Source organism: Heterocephalus glaber, unplaced genomic scaffold (assembly GCF_053883595.1).
Source record: "Heterocephalus glaber isolate CG9 unplaced genomic scaffold, H.glaber_assembly_v1.0 deba00001461, whole genome shotgun sequence".
In the NCBI taxonomy this organism is placed as follows: Eukaryota; Metazoa; Chordata; class Mammalia; order Rodentia; family Bathyergidae; genus Heterocephalus; species Heterocephalus glaber.
In genome coordinates, this window is record NW_028258308.1 from 44,928,901 (window position 1) to 44,951,935 (window position 23,035).

Below are 23,035 nucleotides of genomic sequence, written 5' to 3' on the forward strand. Positions count from 1 at the left end.
GTTGCAAATGAGCAGGAGTGGGATAGTAAGGACACTCAGTGATCAGCATTCTGTGGCTGAAACACAGATGGCTCTCTTGTCCCCACAACAATTGAGGAAATATAGCTGCTAGGAGATCTGCCAAGACCAGCATCTTAAACTGGCAATATTTTTCCAAAAGATGATTTCTGTTTTAGATCAACAAAAAGTTCAACAAACACAGTGAAGTCCTATTTAGATAGAACCTTGGAGCTGGTTATTGAGAAGAAATAAGAAATAAACCGCCAGTGGAAGAGTCAAGCTAGCCTTAAAGGTCCAGAAAGCCTATCATTCACACCTGAGAATGGCACTTCAAAGTCCAGGAACCTATTGACACATTTTTCTACGTCCTTCTCAGTCTCCTTGGATTTCTTGTTTGAGTGGACCGCAGTTATGAGTCGAGTGTGGTCCCAAGGGCCTAATACATAAGCCTTCCACCTCTAACCTCCAGTCTGTCTGTCACAAAGCAGAGGTGAACCTCAGCACACAGTGCGGGCAGGAGGCTGAGTGAGATCATGTGCATCCAAGTGACTGGCTCAGTAAATGTCACTTGCTGTTGCCAGCTTCGTAAGCTTTTCGTCCTTAATGACAAATCACATTTCTCAGTCTTAACGAGTCGTGGGTTTAATGGGAATATGAAGCATGTAATGTATCAATTACTGCCCTCAAGCTGAAATGAACCAGCATCGGTTTGACTTGAAGACTTCCGTATTTAATCTAACCGAAGATCTCCAGGGTGTGTATCTCAGAGGACACAAACCAGATCGTGGACAGCAAGGCAGTCACATGGTGTTACCTGACAGGGCTCCCTGGGGGAAGCACCCATGAGCTGATGGTCCTGGGCTCCAACCTGTGCAGCTTGCTACTGTGCCAACCTCTCCAGGGGTCTGCAACTCTATGGTTTTTGCACAGGGTATGGTAAAAACACACCAGAAAAGATAAACCACACTGCACCATGCAGGACTTCCTTGTAGCTGAGCTTGCAGGTCTGGAAGTTGCTTGGGTGAGTCTGAGAGGGAGTGGGAGTGACTGTGCACACCCAGGTGACCCTGTCCACTGCTGTAGACTTTGTGAATGCTGGACGCTTGGCTTGTGCTGAATTTATTTTAAAAAGTTCTTTTCTCAGTAATAAATTAGCTTACTGTAACCTTTTGCTTTATAAACTTTTAAATTTATGTATTTATTTATTTTTGGCTTTTTGAGACAGGGTCTCACTATGTAATTCAGCCTAGCCTCAAACTCACAGCAATCCTCCTGCCTCATCCTCCTGAGTTTTGGGATCACAGGTGCACACCACCAAGCCTTTTAATAAACTCTTAAATTTATTTTAGCTTTTTTACTCTTTTTTTTTTGGTACTGGGGATTGAACTCAGGACCTTGTGCTTAGAAGGTAGGCGCAGTGCAACTGAGCTAAATCTCCAGCTTTTTCACTCTTGTGTAATAGCAGTTAGCTTAAAACACAAATTCATTGTATAAATGTACAAAAAATATTTCCTCATGTAGTTATTCTACAAAGTTTTTTCCATTAAAATATATATGACTACTTTTTTTTTTTGGTACCGAGGATCAAACTCGGGTACTTGTGCTTGCACAGCAGGTGGCGAAACCACTGAGCTAAATCCCCAGCCCTATATGACTACTTTTAAAACTCTTTTGTTTAAAACTATGATGCTGTTGCTGAGGGTGTAGCCCAGAGGCGGACTCTTTGCTTAGCAGCATTGAAGCTTTGGTTCCATCCTCAGCAGCACAAAACAAAACAAAAAGTATAACATAAACACATGCTATAGCTGAGGCCTAACACGTCGGGCATCAACATCACTCTTTCCCCTCCACTTCTAGTCCCTTGAGAGAGCTTCAGGGGTAATGTACGCACAAGTCTGCTGCAGCAGCGCCCTCCTGTAGGGCCTGCCTGAGGGTGCTCACAGCTAAATATACACACACTTTAAAATAGCATAAAAGTGTACCATGTGGGACACTCAGACCCAGTGGCACCACCATTTGTTATTGCCATGGATCATGCACACCACTGAATTTTATGTGCTGTGTTTCATATGATTAGCAGCACAGTGTGTTTGCACCAGCATCACAACAAATGTGTGAGGAATGTGCTGTGCTATGATGTCACCATGGCTATGATGTCATCAGGCAGGAGGAATTTTTCAGTCTCATTATATTCTGTGGGACCAGAATTCTTTATCTGTCTTTTATCCACCAAAATGGAGTTGTGCAGCGCATAACTTAATCTGCTCATTATCACTTGGTCTTAGTATTAAAGGAAGAATAATTGAGGAATTTATAGTAAAAACATCTTGTAATTTTGACATTTATGAGTGATAGTTCAGATAATATATGTAAGAACAAAAGACAGTTTTAAGGGGATATGGATTTGAAATTGTACTTTTCCAAAATAAGAAACTTAGACTTGGAGCATTTTTCCACTTTCTTAGTGATAGATTAACTCTGATATTTAGCACAGATATATCCTGGCCCTTCTGCTTCCTGAAAAAACATGACTCTCAAGCAGGGAACATCTTCAAGTGTAGAGCAGATGTTTGTAAAGGGCTTTGAATGTCTTGGTGGAGCGTGCTCCATAAACATGGGATATTATTGCTAATCTCTCACTCCAGGGAGGGAGAAACAGAAGGTTAATCTCCAGGTGTGGCCAGGGTTTCAGAGAGAACAGAGAAGTGAACAGAAAGTCCCACTGCACCTTAGGGGCATAGGATAGAGGACTTGGAAATAGGTGCAGTGGTGCCCACCTGTGAGGCTGAGGCAGGAGAATCAACTGGAAGTTCAAGGCCAGGCTGGGGAGCTAAGTGAGACCCTACCTCAAAGGGGCAATGGGGAAAGAAAGAAAAGAAAGGGTAGGGATGTAGCTCAGTGTGAAAATCCTGGGTTCAATCCCCAGTACCACCACCACCACCAAAAAAGAATCACCTTCCTCTTTAGTCAGTTGTTCTGTATCATATGGCCAAACTCTCCTCTGCAGCACCTGTCAGTCACCAGAGATGTGTGCTATTTGTCAGTTCACTGGTTTGTTGTCTGAGTCAACCTCAGCTTAGGAGTCCATGGCAGAAGTCCATGCTCAGTTCTGGTCAGGCTTTGCATATTTGTTCAATGAATGAATGAATGTCTCAAAAAACCAGAGTCTCATCACCGCTACATGTGTTATTTATTATCTCTGGCTATAGCCATGAATCCTGTTGTTAGATATTCTCTCTCTAGGGCTTGCTCTGATTTCCTTAGAACAATTCATAAAACTGGTGCGTTTGCTGCAGTCTGCAACAAGGCAAGAAGCTGAGGGTTTCAGGCTCTGTCCCTCCTTTACGGGGCAGAGCTGTGTGCAGGTGAAGACCTGCTGTGCCAGAAGCAGAATGATACTGGTCCCAGGAAGCACGTGGAGCTCAGGGTGGGGCTCAGTAGCTGTGCTCAGTGACTTTAAAGAGGCCAGAGGGTAAGCATAGCTCCAGCCACCCTGCTGAGCTGGCTCCGTCCCTGGTCCTCAGCTCTGTGCCTGCTGGACTGTGTGCTGGTTTCCATTGAGATTCTTCCTAGGATAGCTTTAAGTGACAGGAAGACCTGACCCAGACTAGCCTTGACCAGGAGGGAGAGAATTTACTGGCTTCTGGTCTGAAGAGGCCAGGGACCTGGCTGCTTACATGCAGTTTAGTCCAGTGCTCAAGTGCCCTCCTCGAGTCTGGTATTCTCTGGACTGACTCCATTCTCATCTCAGAATGCCTCCTGCATTCAGAGAGTGGGCAGCCCCTTTCCCCTGGCCCCGGAGGGCCCATGCATCTCAGTTCTGGTGTGGTTACCTGTGTCCCTGGGAGGCCGGGCAGCTCTCAGGTACTACCTTATGCTGGAGCCCAGGAGAGCTGAGAGCAGCACAAGTGATCCCAGGCAGCTGCACAGCGTATGTCTATCTTAATTCCTGATCCAACTCCTTCCTTTTTCTAGGAAGATTAGTTGACATGCCATTTCCTTCACAGTCTTGCCCAAGGGGTCAGCTGACGGCTCCTGTTACCACAGTTCATTTTCTCCACTGACCTCACCACAACTTGGACACAGTGTAGCATGCTCATTTGTATAAATCTCCCACCTTTTAGCACATATGTAAAGGAGCTAAAAGAATCAAAACATTTTTTAAAAGGGCACATTTTGAAGACTTACATTATCTGATTTCAAAACTTACCTTAAAGCTGTGGTAATCAAGACAGTGTGATGTTGGGAAGAAGACAGACATACATACCAACGAAACAGAACAGAGCCCCCAAATAGAACCATGCACATATATTGTGAATTGATTTTTTAAAAATATGCAAGGTAATTCAATGCAGAAAGTGATATTTTCAGTAAAAGAAGCTGGAAAAATTGAACATACATATGCAAAAGAAAATGCAATACATATTTGTACCTTAAAAAATTAATCAAGAGTGCAGATTAGACCTGTACGTAGAACTGTAGAATTACAACATTTTTAGAAGAAAACACATGAGAAGATCTTTGTGATCTGTGGTTAGGCAAAGCTTCTTTATGCATGACAAAATCTATAAAACATAAAATTGATTAAATAAATTTTGAGAACTTCCGTCTTGTGAAAAAAATAAAAAGGAAGACAAACTGTGAGCAAATGTTTATAAATGAAATGTTTGATGAAGAGCTTTCATCCAGAATGTATAAAGAAGTCTTAAAAACTCAGTAATAAGAAAATCAATGCAACTAAGAATATATAAAAGATTTAACAAGCTGGGCTCAGACTCCTGGCTAAAGGTTTGCACTGCCTTGCCTGGCTTATTATCAGTCAGCAGGAAAGTGCACGTTAAAAGCTACAAAGAGAGGCCTTGTCACATCTATTCTAGTATAGGTAAAATTTTAAATGGAACAATATTAATTGCTGTAGAATACACAAAATGAACTGGAACTCTCAAATGGTACCAGTGGGAACGGAGGATGATTCAGCCATTCCAGAAAACTGGCAATTTTGTGTAAAGTCAAATATATATCTACTCTATTACCCAATTGTCTTACTCCTATTACCCAGAAGAAATAAAAACTTATTTATTTCACTCAAAAAACTATGCAAAATGTTTGCAGTGGCTTTATTTATAACAATCCAAACCTCAAAAGAATTCACACATCTTCCCCAATGAATGAAGAAGCTGTGGTACATTGGCCCTTGGATCTTGGCTCCCGGCAACAATGAACAGACAGACTTGATGGCCCAAGGCATCGTGTGCCTGCCGAGTGACAGGACCCACGGCCTCCATGCTATGTGACTGCATTTACAGGATGCTCTGGAGAAGGCAAAATTATGGAAACAGAAAAGAAATCAGTGATTTTTGGGTTACAAGTCTAAAACAAGCATCTTAGTGGTGGGAGAGATGGTACAACTATTAACATATGAAACTGTACACAAAAAAGTTAATTTTATTGTAAGTGGAAGTGAAGCAAACAAAAAATGAGACTATGAGTTTTATTTTGCATTTCTGAGATTCAGACCTGCTGGTGACAGCAAGAGTCTCCTCAGCAGGAGACTAATTATTCCTAGGGAGAAAATTATATTTGCTCTTTAAAATGGGCAGAGGAGGAGAAAATAAAGAGAAGCTTGTGAATACTAATAATGCACAATAAATATTTTATTAGTTTGGTTTTTAATTTGTTAATCTTTGTATGCATGATTTTCCATAAGTAGTCATCTTTATGCCTTAGATTATAGCTTTTTGAAAGCTCATACTCTTTAAAATTTGTTCTTCAATGATCAAGTCTCACAACTAGTGTCTCAGATAGAAAATACCTCCTCTGGGAATTTCACTTCCATTATTTTCAGCATCATACATATTTCAGTATTTACCACCTTGTGAAAGTCATCCATCTGCTAACTCTTGATTTTTTAATGACAAAGTTGGCATCACTGGGCTCCAGGAAGCTCACACTGAGCATGTCCTGCTGATGCCTAAGATGTCATTTGCCATTATCCACATGGTTGCTCCTCTATCCTCAGGAGGGACAGTGTAATGGAAGAGTTTTTTTTTTAGGTCAGATTTCATAAGACGTTGGATCCAAACTTTAAAGTCCACTTCTGCTATAAATGGGTCATCCAGCTGTCACCCTTGGAACCCCCATAATCTGGTCAGTGCCTGGTCAGGATTATTAATCTGAATCTGTCAGCCCCTGTAAAACATGCTAAATGATTTCTTCCTTATGAAGAGAAACACATAAGCATATAGAGTCTAACAGTAATCCCAGCTTCTCGGGGTGGCTGAGGCAGAAAGTTCACAAGTTCAAGGTCAGCTTGGCCAACTTAGTAAAATCCGTAGTAAAATCAAAAGGTGTGGGGATGTAGCCCAGGAGTGGAATGAGTTCAGTCCCCAGTACAGAGAGAGAGAGAGAGAGAGAGGGAGGGAGGGAGGGAGGGAGGGAGGGAGAGAGAGAGAAGATGAATGAAAATTGGTGGCATTTGCTGCTGAGCCTCTTCACTGTGGTACATATGGTGATTTTGGAAATACAAACAGGCAAAGCTTGTGCTGGGCAGGATGGCAGGCCAGGCAAGCTCAAGTTCTACCTGCCAGGTACCCTGACTCCTAGGGCGGTTATCAGGTCTAACCTGGGTGAATTTCTCTTTCTTTTTTTTTGGTACCAGGGATCGAACTCAGGCCCTTGCACTTGAGAGGCAGGTGGCAGAACCACTGAGCTAAATCCTTGGCCCTCTTTCTTAAGAAAACAATGGATTCATTAATTAACAGAAACTTGAAGAGCCCAGGGTGTCACACACTGATTTTCAGAATAAAATGACTGTGTCCTCATTTAATGCAGGAATGGACAGACCACAAATTACGCTGGAATCCTGATGAATATGGTGGAATTCATTCCATTAAAGTCCCATCAGAATCTCTCTGGCTTCCTGACATAGTTCTCTTTGAAAAGTAAGCATCACAAAAGAAAAGTATACTAGTTAATATTGGGTATAGAAAAGTCTAATTTTGGCAAAATAATTAAAGAGAAATATACAACTTTAAGAGACAGCTAATTTTTTTCTTTTTAAAACGTTGCTTGATATTGTAGGAGCAAAGTTATAAAATACAAATAGTGTGGTGGTAGGAAAAACACCAGAAACTAGTGAGTGCTCAGCTAACAACTAAAGTGAAACCCCTTTCATGGCAGTGCGGATGGACGCTTCGAAGGCTCCCTCATGACCAAGGTTATAGTGAAATCCAATGGAACAGTCACCTGGACTCCTCCTGCCAGCTACAAAAGCTCCTGCACCATGGATGTCACATTTTTCCCATTTGACCAGCAGAACTGCTCTATGAAGTTTGGATCCTGGACCTATGATGGTACCCTGGTTGACCTCATTTTAATAAATGAAAATGTTGACAGAAAAGACTTCTTTGATAATGGAGAATGGGAAATACTAAATGCAAAAGGGATGAAGGGTAATAGAAGAGAAGGTTTATATTCATACCCGTTTATTACCTATTCTTTTGTCCTGAGACGCCTGCCTTTGTTTTATACTCTGTTTCTGATAATCCCCTGCCTGGGGCTGTCTTTTCTAACAGTTCTTGTCTTCTATTTACCTTCTGATGAAGGAGAAAAACTTTCATTATCAACATCTGTTTTGGTTTCTCTGACAGTTTTTCTTTTAGTGATTGAAGAAATAATCCCATCTTCTTCCAAAGTCATTCCTCTCATTGGAGAGTACCTGTTGTTCATTATGATTTTTGTTACCCTGTCAATTATCATTACGGTTTTTGTAATTAATGTCCACCACAGATCTTCCTCAACATACCATCCTATGGCGCCCTGGGTGAAGAGGCTATTTCTGCAAAAACTTCCTCAGTTACTTTGTATGAAAGACCAAGTGGATCATTACTCTTTGCCAGACAAAGGCAAGAGAAAGCCAACAGGGAAAGGTAAAGTTCTGGATAAAAAGAAACAGAAAGAAACTAGCAATGGAGAAAAGGTTCTGGTTGCTTTATTGGAAAAGGCTGCTGAGTCCATTCGGTACATCTCAAGGCATGTGAAGAAAGAACATTTTATCAGCCAGGTGAGCAACTGGTGCTAATGGGAAGGGCACCAGAGAGGGTGAAAAAGACTAATATTTTGGCATTTATTTACAACAAAATGCTGTCATTGCTTAATGTGACATTACCAGTCATCATCTGTATTCATACCAGTTTTTAAAAACCCTTGACGTACAATAGGGATGTTAGTATGAATTTTCAGGAAGAGAGTCACAAAAATATAATGAGCAAAAATGAAGCAATTGCAGAGTAAGAGCTATTCTGTATAATTCCTCAATTCTATTTTATTTATTTATTTATTAGGTACCTTGCGCTTGCCAGGCAGGTGGCGGCACCACTGAGCTAAATCCCCAGCCCCTCAATCCTATTTTAGATTTTTCAATTGCACTTTATCAGTTGGTCTCTAATAATTTATCTCTCATTTTTCATGGGATTATACATATTTTCTTACATTGTATTTAGAAACAAAAGACCAGAAAAATCAGATTTGAAAATTAATGTTATTTTCTGTTATAACTGATATTTTGTTGAGGGAAGAGGATCTGGTTACTTAGCTTATAAATTATTTATAAAAAAAAAAGTGTGAAACAGGGCCAATGACTCATATCTATAATTACTCAGGAGGCTGAGGCAGGAGAATCACTTGAGGTCAGGCTCAAGATCTCACCTCAAAAAAAAAAAAAAGCGTAGATTTCAGAGTCAAAATAGTCCTGGGCTCAGGTTCCACCCCTGTGCTGTGTAGCTTTGAGACAAGTTACTTAACCTGTCCTTCCGTTTTTTGGGATCCTACTTTGAAGAGTGTGGTGAAAGATGAATGGCAGAACATAAAATGTGCACAGTGTGTGCAAGGCATATGCTTAGGAAAAGTTACATCTCTACACCAACTTTCGTGTTCAATTATTTTACTCTAAAGTTAGTGAAAATTAGTGCCAATAGCCTGATCCCATAAACAACCATATGAAGGAACTGCTCTGGAGATATCCTTTTGCATTTTATCTCCCCTCTGATGACGCTAGGCGTATTCCCTCTCTTAATCATCTGTCACATTCTTCATTCACTTTAGTGTTTTTTTTTAAGGAACAGAAAACATCTATACAACAAGCATCTCAGCTTTGTCTTTACATCTTTAAAAAGACCAATGTAAAGATTTTTAATATTTTTTAAATTATGAAAATAACACATGATCTGAATAGGAAATTTGGAAAATTCATAAAAATATAGGTAAGAGGATTAAAATCATCAATAGTCCCATGACTTAAAATTGGCTTTTTTGAACACTTTAATGTACCTCCTTTGTGTGCTTCTCTCTGGGGTTTTATTTTTAATCCTCTGTAAGCTCAGAATACTGTCTGATTCCATACCAGCAGCTCCCGAAGAAGGAAACTTCCATGCTCTCGATAGCAGGCCCCTTCTATTCCATTTTTACAAAATCCCTAAGTACAGATGCGCCTCTACTAATGATGGGATTACCACCAAAAGCCCCATCATGCATTGAAAAATATCACGAGTTGGAATACATTGGCTGCCTCTAACCTGCACAGCACTGGGGCTTTCTCATTTTAATCAATAATGCTTACAAATACATAAATAATTCTGCCATTCTATTTTACTTCCTCAGTATTGATGAGAGTGTTCCTATACACTTGGTTTATAAGCTGTTTGGGGGGACGTGATCAGCAAAGTCATTGAACAGAATCTGAGCCTGTATTGTAGGTGATGAGTTAGGTGCATTTTGAAAACTTGAGTGCTGTAGATCTGAACATTGCTTCTTTTAAATCCCTTAATGAGTCCAGAGCAGTTGCACAGCATTGTAAATAAAAGGCATCTTTTCCTCTCTTACAGGTAGTGCAAGACTGGAAATTCGTAGCTCAAGTTCTTGACCGAATCTTCCTGTGGCTCTTTCTGCTTGTATCAGTCACAGGCTCTGTTCTGATTTTCACCCCTGCCTTGAAGATGTGGATGAATAGTTACCATTAGCAATGAGTCTCCAGAGCGGCTCAGAGCCATTCCATAGGGACATGATCACCCTTTAGAACTAACTAGCATGTGCATAAATCCAAATGCACAAGCTCATTCCAACAGCTCACTCAGCCACCTTCATGAAATTAAACATCGCTTGCTTGCTGGGAGAAACCTGGGTAAATCTGGGCTTGCTCAAGTTAATTGGCTGCTGCCATTAGAGGGAGTTGGGTTTAAAAGGATTCAAAGAGGTCTCCAGGTCAAGGTATTCATGTGGGAAAGGCCCTGGTGCTGCATCTGTGCCTTGGTGGTTTGGTCTCAGTTACTCCTAGGCTTGTGTAGTGCATCCTCAGCTACATGGATGAACAGATCTCAGTGCTGGTTTGGGGAATTACCCTGGCACAGAACACTTGTTTTGACACAGATTACAAGATGCCACTATCAGCTAATGTCCCTCTACCACAGAATTCATTAAAAACAGCCTTGCTTGAACATGGTAAGACTTCTAAGGCAGGTGGCAGCCATGGCTTGTTCATAGCCTTGGAAGGTTTTCTAATGGTGAAAGTAAACCTGCCACAAGTGGTGACTTGCTTTAAGATCCTTTCAGAAACAACTCATGGTAGAGACAAAGTCATCTGCTACCAGAAGTGCATTCATTAATACCCATTCATCTTCTACTAGAAAATCAAAGTACTGAATGTTCTCTGACAATGGTTCTTGATGTCAGCACACCTGGTGGAATCCATGCCGGGGTCCTCTAGGTTTTGCCTTCTGTCTCCCTGTCTCTCTGTCTGAGGTGCACTTCACCTTGCCCTGCCCTGCCCTGCCCATAACTCTCATGAGGACACGTCTACTCAGATTGATTTTGCTCCTGCTGCCACTAAATCCTTCCTGGATTTTAGTTTAAAGCAATTTTCTTTTTTCTCAGTTACAAATCCAAATCCCTTTTTGGAGTATTTTGTGTTAGGCATAACTCTTGTAAACAGTTTGCACACTGAACTTTAAAAAACCCAATCTAAAAATTTAACCCATTTACATATATTGTCACTGTTGGTGTGTTTAGTCTCATCCAAGTCTTCAATTCTGTGGGTTTTTTTATATGGTTTTCATGTTCTTTTGGGATTTTTCCTCCTTTTCAGGCTTGATAGAGTTGGTTCTTTAATTTCCCTTAACAGTTTGAAGGTTACACTTCTATTAATTTATTAATAAACATATTCCCACTTTTTGTGATTAATGCTGAACAGAAACATCTGCAGATGCCTCTCTACACAATTCCCTTAGCACTCACTTCCCTCCTTTCTTTATATCTTCTGTGTTTTATCTAAATCATCAGAATTTTAATTTCAGGTTACTAATTTTTTATATTGTGTGTCTCCTTTTTAAGAATTACTTATTGACAGTACATTTTGTCCACGACCACATTGTAGGCAATTTTATTTTTCTTTACAAATATTTTCTATCTTAAGTTTTTCTCTTTCTGTGATTTGTTTGTTCATTATTTTAGAGGAACATATCTTCAAGTGATCCCTTTTAGTGTGTGTGTGTGTGTGTGTGTGTGTGTATGTGTGTGTAATGGGACCTTGCTTTGTTGCCCAGGCTGACTTTGAACTTCTGGGTACAAGTGATCCTTCTGCCTCAGCCTCTTAAGTGGCTAGGACTACAGGCACATCCCACTGCACCTGACCCCAAGTAATTTTTTTAGAAAACTTTTGACTATGGTAGCCTTCCTGAATTTTTACGTTTTTGAAATTGCAATTGCTTTTACCCTCGCATTTGAATAATAAGTTGGCTGATTGCTATCAATGAGAGATATGATGAAGGTGAATTCTTATTTCTTATCCTTACATGTTTCTATTTTTCTCTTCCTAAAACTCTTATGCTTTTATCTTTGGACTTTGGGAGTGTTACCTTTATCTGTCTGAGTACGAGGTACTCTTTCTTCCTCTGCCTTGACACCTATGGCTGATGTCTTCAAATCTACACATTTTTTTTCCTTGTTTGTTATATATTTCCTGGTCTCCATCCTTTTTCTCTTCTCCTTTTGAAATTCCTAATAAGGGTCTTGGTGTTGCTGGATCTGTCCTCCATGTTTATTAACTAATTAACTTTTCTCTCACACTTTTTAATTCTTTAACTCTTTACATACTGTCTGCTTGAGCTGACAGCTAACAAAGTTGATTTTTAGTGATACTCTATCCTGCTAGTCACCCCACCTCTCAGGTGGGAGTTTTGTCTGTCTATTCATGGATAAAACATATATTTGATTTCCTAGAATTCTTACTTTTTTATGGATGTCATTCCCCTTGAAATATTTTGGGAAATACTCATTATAATTACTTTAAATCCTTTTATTATTTGCATAACAACTTTTCATCAGGAGTTAATTCTTCTGCTGACTTTCATGCTTTTAGTGGTCATTTTACTCAAATATTTGCTGGTTTTTAATGTTGTTTATTGAACTGAAAATGAAAACTGTTTCTAATTGCAGTAACCCTGGCTCCAGCCGTGGTGTAGGGAGGCTCTTTTCACTATCTGTATACAACTAGGCCTTTCTCTGGGGTTGGGGAGCAGCTCATCTTCTGCTGTTGGGTTACTTTTCCTTTCCAGCAGCCGTGAGTCATTTTGGGCTATGCCCGGATGTTGTCAGACCTGGCAGGATGATATGTCCATTTAACGGCATTCTTTGGTTTTCTGGACATTCGCAATATTCTCCGAGATGCTTTTGCCTCTTGTCAGATTCCCATCCTGTTCATACTAACTTTCTTTTCATACCAAATCTCTCCTTCCTTTGCACCCTTGGCCTTCCTCTGGGAACTTGTTCCTTAATTATCCTCCCTCTCTTGGTCTTTCATGGCTCCCTTTCCTAAGCCTACAAAATGCCTCCATCTGTTTTATTCTTAAACAAACACAGAGCTATAGTGAACAGAAATCATGGAATTGTTTTCAAATGGCCTGGAGTGCTTTTTTTTTTTAAGAGATTCATGCCATTCAAATCATCCTCAAACATATTCTGTCTCCCCCCCAAAAATCACATTTATATATTTTTGAATGCTATATTTAATGCATAACATTTAACATAGTCAATGTACTTGTTTTCAAATGATATCAAATTTTATACTACATAGCTGTATGTGTTATGTGCCCACCTTACAGAACATTGGGGCTCCTTGGATGAACTACATGTCCTTTTACTGGATTTTTTTTAAAAGGAGGAAATGTGGTGAAATTAAAATTGTGGCACAAAGGCTCTTAGGTTCCCGACCAGGCATTACCTAACTATGTGAGCTGTGTGGCCTGGACTAGTTACTGGCCCCAAATGGATTTCAGTTTCCTCGTCAGTAATAACAAGCTCTGACCCATGACCTTTAAAGGTCTTCTCTCCTCTGAAATTCTATACTTTGGAGATTTATCCTTGAGTGTTCACAATTTTTAAACCACATTGCTTCTAATTACAACTTTGTTCCTTTGGGAAAATATAATCTGCTTTATCACTACTTTAGGCAGGATTGGCAGGTGTGCACCTTGATGAAAATAAAGGGTTTCCTGCCTTATATCCTTGATGGGCTTGTAGATTCAAAAGGTAAATAATTATTCTTTTCCCTTTTATTGAGAACAGTACTGGATTTAACTCATTGTTAAACTCATTGGTATTCTAGGTAAAAGACAATATTAATATTAGAAAAATGGACTTAGATCTGAGTTCAGTTGTAAATTTTGAAAAACACCAGAATGAAACACTTTCCACAGCAAGCCTCTTATCCTTCAGATGCAAATACAGACAAGATCAAACCATTTAGATACATGCATGCACTGCAAACCTCATCGCCCCTAAGGTGGGAGACCCTGATAATAGCTTCAACATGGAAAATGATAGATATGTATGTATTATGATAACTCTATGAGCATAATTGCAAAAGATAATGTTAAAACAAATTTTAATTTCAAATGTATACAAAAAATATCACTGGTTAAAGTTTGCCAGCTGATCTCAACAAGTGAATGTTGCAAGAGCTACAGCACTCTGTAAAGTGTGCAGGACTCCTGTGTGTGCACACACAGGGACACACAGAGTTTGCCTGAAGTCCTCGGCTTGCAGATTTCTGCTCACACCCCATGCCCTCATGGAGCTTTATAGAACACATGCCACTCCCTCCCAGCAGCCTGGCTCTAGAAATCTGTGTTTTTCCAGTGTGTACTGTATGGTTTAGAACATAATTACTATTGTGTTACTAAATAAGCCTTGTTCCCTTCACTATGCTAGCATATTCTCTAGTCGATCCTTAATATATCTATAAAGCTGAGCAAGTAGTCAGTATTTGTTGATTAATTAAACCAGATGCCAAAAACTTTGGTTGTTGGTTTAAAATATGGACAAATTTGTACTCTTGCTTAGCCCCTCCCAACATCTGTAACTCAGTATGTGTTTAATTTTCAGTATGCACTTAAAAAACATTTTTACATTGAAACAATGTTCAAAACAATATTATTATATGCAGCAAAGTCAATAATTCTACATTCAAGTTTCCTTAACTGTTTCAAAAATATCCCAATGTTATAGTTGCTTGCCTAAATTAGGATTCTTAAGTCTATTTCAATCTCTTTCCTGGCACTGATTTATTGAAAGGACCAGATCTGTTATCCCCAAGAATGTTTTACTTTCTAGATTTCTCTGGTTGCTTGCTTCTGGTGTAATTTAGCTTGTTCTTCTATCTTCTGTACTTCTTGTAATCTGAAAGTAACAACTGTTACTATAATTCTGGTTCAATATTTTTGGCAAGAACACATCATAGATAATAATGTGGAGTTTTTATTTACCATATGAGGAAACATACTATCTGGCTATCACACCGTTAGTGTTAAAATTAGTCCCTGAATATATTCACTATATCCAATGGTAAATTTCCTAGTTTATCTGATGGCCACAGATTACACCAAAGTTATAAAGATTCTTATGTTGGCCTTGGCCCTTTAAAGATGACATCTAACCAGCCGTGTTAGAACACTGTAATTTCCAAAGAGTAACATTTTAATGATATGTTAGGATGGACCTTTTGATTGTGTCAAAATTTTCTCTGATGCATTTATTGTTATGTATTATTAATTCATTTAATTATCAGCTGTGGTCACTATTATTTATGTTTAACCTATCATGTATTTCTTTTGTATTAAGACTTTCTGTTTAGTATGACAATAAAATAATAGTGAAAATAAAAATGATCTTATATCTTTGGGCCATTGACACCATCTTAGGTTTGGAAAAAACAGTTGAGGATGGCAATCTAGCCTTGGATGTGGCTTGCTATAGTTCCAGGCAAGGTTACCCACTGCGGGGGAGTCAGCTAGCCAGCTGTGGAATTAGACATGCCCACCAGACACTCAAGGATGGTCTCAGCCCTTGGCAGCAAGAATTGACCCAGCAAGGCCTTAAGACAGAAGTATCCAAAGAGAAATAGAAAAATAAAAATTGTGATGAGGCAACCTCCTAAAAATACCCAATGAGGAAGACACTCTAATTGTGTCCTATTTATAGATGAAGATCCTCTTCATCTGCAAAATTCTACCTTTGAGGGACCAAATAGAGAGGGGAAGGATCTACCCTTCTTTGCTCCAACAGCACGGATGCTCCAGCTACCAAGGATGCCCAGTGAAGGTTTGGTGGCTGCCCTCTACCAGCCTGCTTAGCAAGGGCCTCCACAGGGCTTCTTCTCAGACAAACATCCTCAAGAGGGTTCCAGTTTTTTGCAGAGAGGGTGGGCTGTTCTTACATTCATTTCAACATGGGAAATTCTACATTGGTCTGTCCCACACATTGCTGGATGTTTACCATCACCCCTAGTTATTGTCACTGTCAGAAACACCTTTTTAGGCATTTCTAAACACCAACTGGAAAGTGTGTGTGTGTACGTGTGTGCATGTGTGTATGTGTGTGCATGTGCATATGTGTGTGCATGCGTGTGTGTGTGTGCGTGTGTATAAAATAGGAGCAAAAGAATCTCCAGTTGAGAATGAATTGTTTCTTAATCCATTCAGGCTCTAATAACAAAAATACTATAGGCTTATAAACAACAGAAATTTATTTCTCACAACTCTGGTCCAAGACCAAGTTACTAGCAGCTCTGGTGTCTGACCAAGGCTCACTTCCTGATTCATAGATAGCCTGATTGATAGATATCTTCTCCCTGAATCTTCACATACTGAAGGGCCCCAATTCTTTTCCTGAGGTTTCCACTCTCATGATCTAATCACCTCCCAAAGGCCCTGCTTCTAATACCATCACATTGGAAGGTATAGTGTTAATGTATGAGTTTAAGGAGGACACGAACCTTCAATGTATAGCAATTGGGCACTGTTGGAGCATCCAGAAGGTAGTTACAAGACACAGCAGATGTAGTGCTCTTGTTCTTATTGCCTTGTTCTTTTATGACACACAGAAGGGAAAATTTAGGTTTGGGAGTTGGGGCTGGTGGGGACACTGTAAGTAGAAGCTCACGGGCACTCAGATGGTGCCTCTATGATTCTCACGGTCTAACTTCCCTTTCCCACTTCCCTTTATCTGCTTTGCCCAGCTTGTTTCCTCTCCATCTCAACTTGGTCTTCCTTATGTGACATCTTTCTTCTGTGACTTTGTCCAATAGAAGGAACTGATATGGTTTGGACAATGGGCCACTAGAGGCCCATGTGGCAAAGACTTACTTTCCAGCTTGGTGCTATGGGGAGGTGGTGGAGCCTTTAAGAGGGAGGGCTAGCAAGAGGACTTCCAGTCTTCCAAGCTGCACCCTTGGAAGGGACTGTCTCTGTCATTCCTTGTGGTGGGGTGAGTGGTTCGCTCTGTGCACACTGCCATGATGTGTTCCCTTCTTTCCCACCAGAGGCCTACAAGGAAGAGGTCATGGACCGAAAACTCCAGAACACACACACAGTTTGATGATAGAATCACAATCAAGAAAATTCTATGTCAATTCTAAAAGCTGAAAATATCGATTAAAGACATCTTTAATGATTTTACTCCCTTCATGCCCCTTTACAAATTTTCTATCCAGACTTTCCTTTGTTCTTCTGATCAAATGCCATGATTCCCTTTTTTCAAATATGTATTTCACTTTTTTTAAAATGTGTGTTGCTATTTTACTTGTAAGCTAGCATCCTCTCTCCTCTGAGAGTTGCTGAGCAGCTCCTGGGCTGGGCCGGGATGTCTGAGGTACACTCAAACACTGAAGAGCACTCAAGAAATCAGCTCGGGGTTGCTGCTCCTTACTGGCAGCACTTTCCTACAATGCAGTTCTCAGGTCTCGAATTTATATCTAACAGAGAATTAATATAAAGAATATGTTAAAGACCTCCTGTCACTTAACAACTCCCTCCCAAACAACAGTTTTTTAAATGGGCAAAGGAAGTGAATAGATACTTCTCCAAAGAAGGTACACAGATCTCATGTGAAAGGGAGCTCAGAACCACTGATCATTAAGAAAATGCAAATCAAACCCACAACGAGATATCACCTTACATCCATTAGGATGGCTACCAAAAAACAAAACAAAACAACGACAACAAAAACAGGTACTGACAAGAATGTGGAAAGTTTGCAGCACTGAACTACTAGTGGGAATGTAAAATGCAAAATGGTGCAGTTGCTGTGGAAAAGAGTGAGATGGTTTGTCAAAAAAAATTAAACATAGAAAACCATGTGTCCCAGGAATTTCACTTTGGGGTAGATACTCTAAAAACCTGGAAGTAGGACCTCAAAGAGATATCTATATGCTCATGTTCATGGCAGCATGATTCAGAGTAAGCAACAGGTGGAGGCAGCCCAATCATCCACTGATGGAGGACGATGAACAAAGTATAGTGAATACTATCATGTAATGCATATAATTCAGCCTTGAAGAGGAAAGACATTCAGGCAGATACCAGAACATGGATGGACCTTGAGGACATTATGTTAAGTGAAATAAACTAGTCATGAAAAAGATAACATGTGATTCCACTTATATAACTAGAGTAGCTGAATTCATAGAAACAGAGTATAATGGTGATTACTAATAACTAGAGGTAAGAGGGAGTCAGGGGCTACTGTTTCATGGGTGCAGAGATTCAATTTTGCAAGTCAAAAAGAGTTCTGGAGATGGAAGGTGGTAAAATGAACATACTTAATACCACTGAACTATATACTTAAAGTGGTTAAGATGGTAAATTTTGTTATACTTTACCAAATGAAAATAATTTTAAATGAAAATATTGATTTGACTTAATAGTAAAACAGTATTAAGAATCAACCCTATGGTAAATTAAACTGATTAGAAGCCACTGGTGTAGACTGAGCTCCTGTTGTCCCCAACGTCTGTTGGCAAAGTAGAGTGACTCTTCCTCAGATGAAACCAAACTGTTCTTCTGGTCTTCTAAGAAATCAGGAAAACAAGAGGTAATAACTAAATCCTCAAACAGGACAGTTTTAGCCCACATGATAAGGAATTCCCTTCTGCTTTAACTATTCCAATAAAAGCAACTTCATTTTTTTTTAATTAATTTTTTTTTTTAGTACTGGGGATCGAACTCAGGACCTTGCACTTGTGAGGCAGGCGGCAGAACAACTGAGCTACATCCCCAGTCCAAAAAGCAACTTCTGAATGACCAAAGTGCTTTTCGTTCCCTGTTTCACTCTTGTCAGCCCTCTTCTGTCTGTAAAACCAACCTGCTCAGCATGGCTGGCTCATCAGAACACTCACTGTATTTTATGAAGTGAGGTGCTGTCCATTTCTAGAATTGCAAATAAAATCCTGTTAAGATTATTAAACTGAATTTGCTGTAATTATCTTTTTATAATAGAATAAAATATATGTACTATAATCACAAATATGAGAGGCAGTAAAAATACTTCAAAAAAGAACAATTTAAATTTCAGCCCTCTGTGTGGCATATCACAGAGAGCCTTGTGCTCCTATGGAGAAGAGACAAAGAGGAATCACAGCATGGTATTAAAAGTATGATGTGTCCATACAAAGGAGTTCATGCTGTGGCAACACAATGACATTTCAAGACTGGGTAAGAAGGAGCAATGTTGCTGATGTCATCTTAGAGAAGAGCATCAAAGGTAAAAGTACAGTATGGAAACTGGTTATTGAGAAATATACATACAGAGAAAGGCTAGAGAGGAAAAGACAAAAATGAAATTTTTTTTGTCAGAGTAGATGTACTGTTTTCTAATTTAAAATGCATCTTTAAGGCTGGGGTGTAGCTCAGTGAAAGGGTGGAAATAGCTCAGTGGAAGAGTGCTTGCCTAGCATGTGCAAAGCCCCCGGTACCAGGAAAACAACAACAACAACAACAACAACTTAAAAAATCTTGTAAGAATATTTTTTTAACAAATAAAGTGAAATAAAACAGAATACTCAAGGTTCTAGCGCACAGAAAAGGAACTGCTCCAAAATGTACAAGATTGTAATTTCTTACAGAAGAAATAACTTTATTTTCAGTCTCAGTACAATGAACAAATGGAAAGCATTGATGAGAAAGATAACAAAGACACCTTTTACTGAAACACAGCATTGGTTGCTTCAGGTGTGTCCAGCCAACCACACACAAGTTCTCCTATTTTGACTGTCCTAGTGACATTTCCCCAATATCTGCAGATCTTTTCCCCAATATATGACTTTTTCTAGAAAGCTGTAAGTTCTTGAGGGAAAAAAATCTATTTGTATTTCCCTGGCAGTGCCTAGCACCATGCTGAGCTTCTACCCAAGTTTCCTGCCAGATGAACTATATAGTTTACAACTGGCATGTTCCCCAGGGGCCCATGTGTTGACTCCTTGGCCCCTCAGCATGAGTGCTGCCGGGAGGTGGTAGAACCCTAAGAAGTTGGGGTGATAGAAGGAAGTTAGGCTATTAGGGGTGTGCACTTGGAGGGGATATTGAGAACCCCACCCATCCTGTCTCTCTTTTTTCTTCCTGGCTGCCATGAAAAGACCTCCCCCACCATGTGCACCCACCATGCTGTACTGTACCACCATAGGCCCACAGGCAAAGTGGCTAATCAACTATGGAATGAAACTTCTGAAAACATGAGCCAAAGTAAACCCTTCCACCTTTCAAGTTGATTATCTTAGGTACTTTGCCACAATAACGGAAAGCTAACAAATGCTTAGATAGACTCTGATTATCTGGTACTTCTTTCAACTAATTAATGTACCAAATAGCGCTGACAAATTTGAGCTACATCTAGACACATGCACAAGAAAGCAAAATGCAATAGTTCACAAATGCTCAAATGTCAGCAAGGTCCAAGTTCTAGAGTCTCATGTCTCATGTGTTGTTATGCTAGTCAACAGTATAAATTGGGGATTCAACAGTTTATGGGTTGATGTCAACTACATGGTTTGGCCATATTATGGGCCATTCATGTCCCTGGAAGCTAAATATGGACAGACGAGAAGCTGGCTCTGGGCTTCTGTGTTACAAAACATTTAATGTCCTTTCCTGGTCTTCCAAGAAAGGTGCTCGGGCTCCTAAATGTGCAATATAAGCCTCTTTTTCCATCTAGTCTTCAGCTCAGTAGATGGAGGCTTTGGCTTTTCCTTGTGGTAAGGAATACAGAACAAATAGAGTGTCTGTAAGTTTCTGAACATATTAAGATTTTCTTGTGTTTCCAAGCAGTGGCTGTAGAAAAAGCCCTGTGGTTCCAAATACACAGACAATTATAAATACCCAAAGAAATATTCTATCAACCACCATGGCCACATATTTCCAGTCATCTTCTCCCTGAAATACAAACAAAAAGTCAAAGCTATTTTAGAAATCAAAACCATAGAAAACATACTTTATTGCACAAACAAGCTTCTTTTCAAAGATCTCCTTGGTATTTTTGAAGTGAACAAGGGTATTATTTTCATTAACCTGTGTCTTCTATGTACTATCTCTAATTTAGTTTCATTTGAAGGGAGTGGATGCACCTCCATTTGTGCCTTATGGAACTGGCTATGGATAAGCCAGGATTCCCTAGGATTCAGAGGACCCTTACTGAGTGCAGGGAACATTCCCAGGAAGTAGCTGCTCAGAGCACTCAACTAGTGCCGTTTGTACCACTGAACAGCCAGGCCCCATAGCAAGACTACAGAATGATTAGAGGCAGAACAAGGGGTTGAGGTGCAGAACTAGGGCACCACCAAAGACCTCTGGGCAGAACAGGCAGCCCTCTAGACTCCAGAGTGATGCTGGGTGGGAGAGTCTGTTGTGTGTGCCCTATCGCTCCAGTCTCTGGCCTCCAAGTTTCTGTGGTTCTGTCTTCACAGCCCTGCACGGCAGTAACTGAGTCAACAGTAACTCTCTCCCAGACTTTACAAAATGCCACTCTGAAGTGAAGTTTTCTGGGTTTCTTGTCCCATGATGCATCCTGACAGGAATTTCTGGGATTCTAGCCCCCATACCTATAGGGTAGGCTTAGATCTCACAATACACTTTTACTAAGAGATGAGTGCCAGCAGCTACAGTATGTCAAACCCAAATACATAGCGTGAATTCTCAGATGCCCTCAGACAGTCGCCCTTACAGTTTGGAAAATTGGCAAGACCTCCTCATGCTCTCTCTTTGCACAGAAGGGGACGTTTGTGTGCTACTGACAAGTAGGCACCTGGGCCTCATTTAATCAGTGCCTCAATCCATTCCAAGTAGAATAAGTGGCATTGGAGCTGCCAACAGCAGGAGTGTAAACCTTCTACCACTGCCCTGAGCCTGCCAGCAGCTCCACAGTCATTTCTTCCTCCCCTTGGGGCAGCTCTGCACTTCCCACCCTTCTCTTTGCCACTGTTTTTTGGGCAAGGATCTTGGTTTCATTAACCAAGACTGCCCTGAACATGTATTTTAACCAGATCTCACTTGACCAAATCTAGAGCATGGAGATTAACTGTCCCCAACTCTCAGATCAGTCCATGTAACTGCAGCAACAGAGCTGGGTCCTAGTAAGCCAGCCTGAGCTTCTTACTCCAAGACTCACTCCAAGCATCTGACTGGTCTCTAAAGTTCCTCTGCACCTGTAGAGGATGCAAGCTGGCTGAGTGAGAGGAGAAATGCATTTACCTCTTTTGTTTCATTGTGGCTTTTCATGTTTCCTGCTACGAATTGAGTGCTATCAATCACATCTTCCACCTCTGGAAAATGCTCTGAATTTTTGGTCACCCATTGTGGAGGGTGATGACTTGATCTTCTCTTGCTGGCTTCTAATTCACCTGACTTCTGACAGTGACAGCATTCCTGAAGAAGTTTGGGTTCTCCATGATTCACAAACTTGACCTTGGTAGGCCTACTAGAAAGGCCCTTGAGGTTTTTATCAGAGCCTGTCTCCTTCACCCTGTCCAGAGGCTGCCTCATCATCAGGATCTGAGGGAACAGCTGGAAGAAAATTGTCTTTACCCACTTGGGCATGGTGTGTGTTGTCAGGGTGCGGTAGTGCATGTTCAACACAAACACAGTCACCACAATGGACAGTGTGACAAAGATCATGGTGAACAAGAGATACTCACCCACCAAGGGGATTACAAGAGATGTGGAGGGGATGGTTTCTGTAATTACCAGCAAAAACACAGTAAGAGAAAGTAGAACTGAAATGCAAAGTGTCACCTTTTCACCACAGTCTGAAGGAAGGTAAAAGACCAACACGCTTAGAAATGAAATAAAGAGGCAGGGGATGATCAGATTAATGGTGCAAAACATGGGCAATCTCCTAATGTAAAAAGAATAGGTTATGTCTGTGTATATTTCTTCACAACAGTTATATTTGATGTCATGCTTATAAGCCAGAAGCATCAACAATTTCCCATTCACTGTTTTGCCAAAAATCATTCATATTCACCTTAGAGCCAATGATTAGAAGGTCAATTTCAGCTTTGTCATATGTCCAGGAACCAAATTTCAGGAAACAATTTTGATGATCTGGCGCAGGCCATGGTCACAATCTCGGGCTTGACACAGCTCCAGTGAAACCGAGACTATGGCTGAAACCATGACTCCGTCTTTTGCTTTCGCTTTCCGTGGTAGTAATTACCTCGGTG

At 40.3% G+C, this 23,035-nt stretch overlaps 2 protein-coding genes across 4 annotated transcripts in view; one reads left to right on the forward strand and one right to left on the reverse strand.

The window, feature by feature from the left end:
* Chrnb3 (cholinergic receptor nicotinic beta 3 subunit) overlaps positions 1-15,212 on the forward strand; it is a 28,625-nt gene extending 13,413 nt beyond the window's left edge. For all 3 annotated transcript variants that reach the window (XM_004855264.4, XM_004855266.4, XM_004855265.4), the window contains 3 exons: positions 6,832-6,941; positions 7,180-8,062; positions 9,882-15,212. In XM_004855264.4, the coding sequence (XP_004855321.1) occupies positions 6,832-6,941; positions 7,180-8,062; positions 9,882-10,016 (1,128 nt within the window). In that variant the 3' untranslated portion in view covers positions 10,017-15,212. The remainder of the gene's footprint in view (positions 1-6,831; positions 6,942-7,179; positions 8,063-9,881) is intronic.
* Positions 15,213-19,364: 4,152 nt separating this feature from the next.
* Positions 19,365-23,035, reverse strand: part of Chrna6 (cholinergic receptor nicotinic alpha 6 subunit) — a 109,256-nt gene continuing 105,585 nt past the window's right edge. Inside the window, 3 exon segments of the mRNA XM_087216969.1 lie at positions 19,365-20,750; positions 22,065-22,778; positions 22,780-22,916. Coding sequence (XP_087073095.1) covers positions 20,619-20,750; positions 22,065-22,778; positions 22,780-22,916 — 983 coding nt within the window. The 3' untranslated portion in view covers positions 19,365-20,618.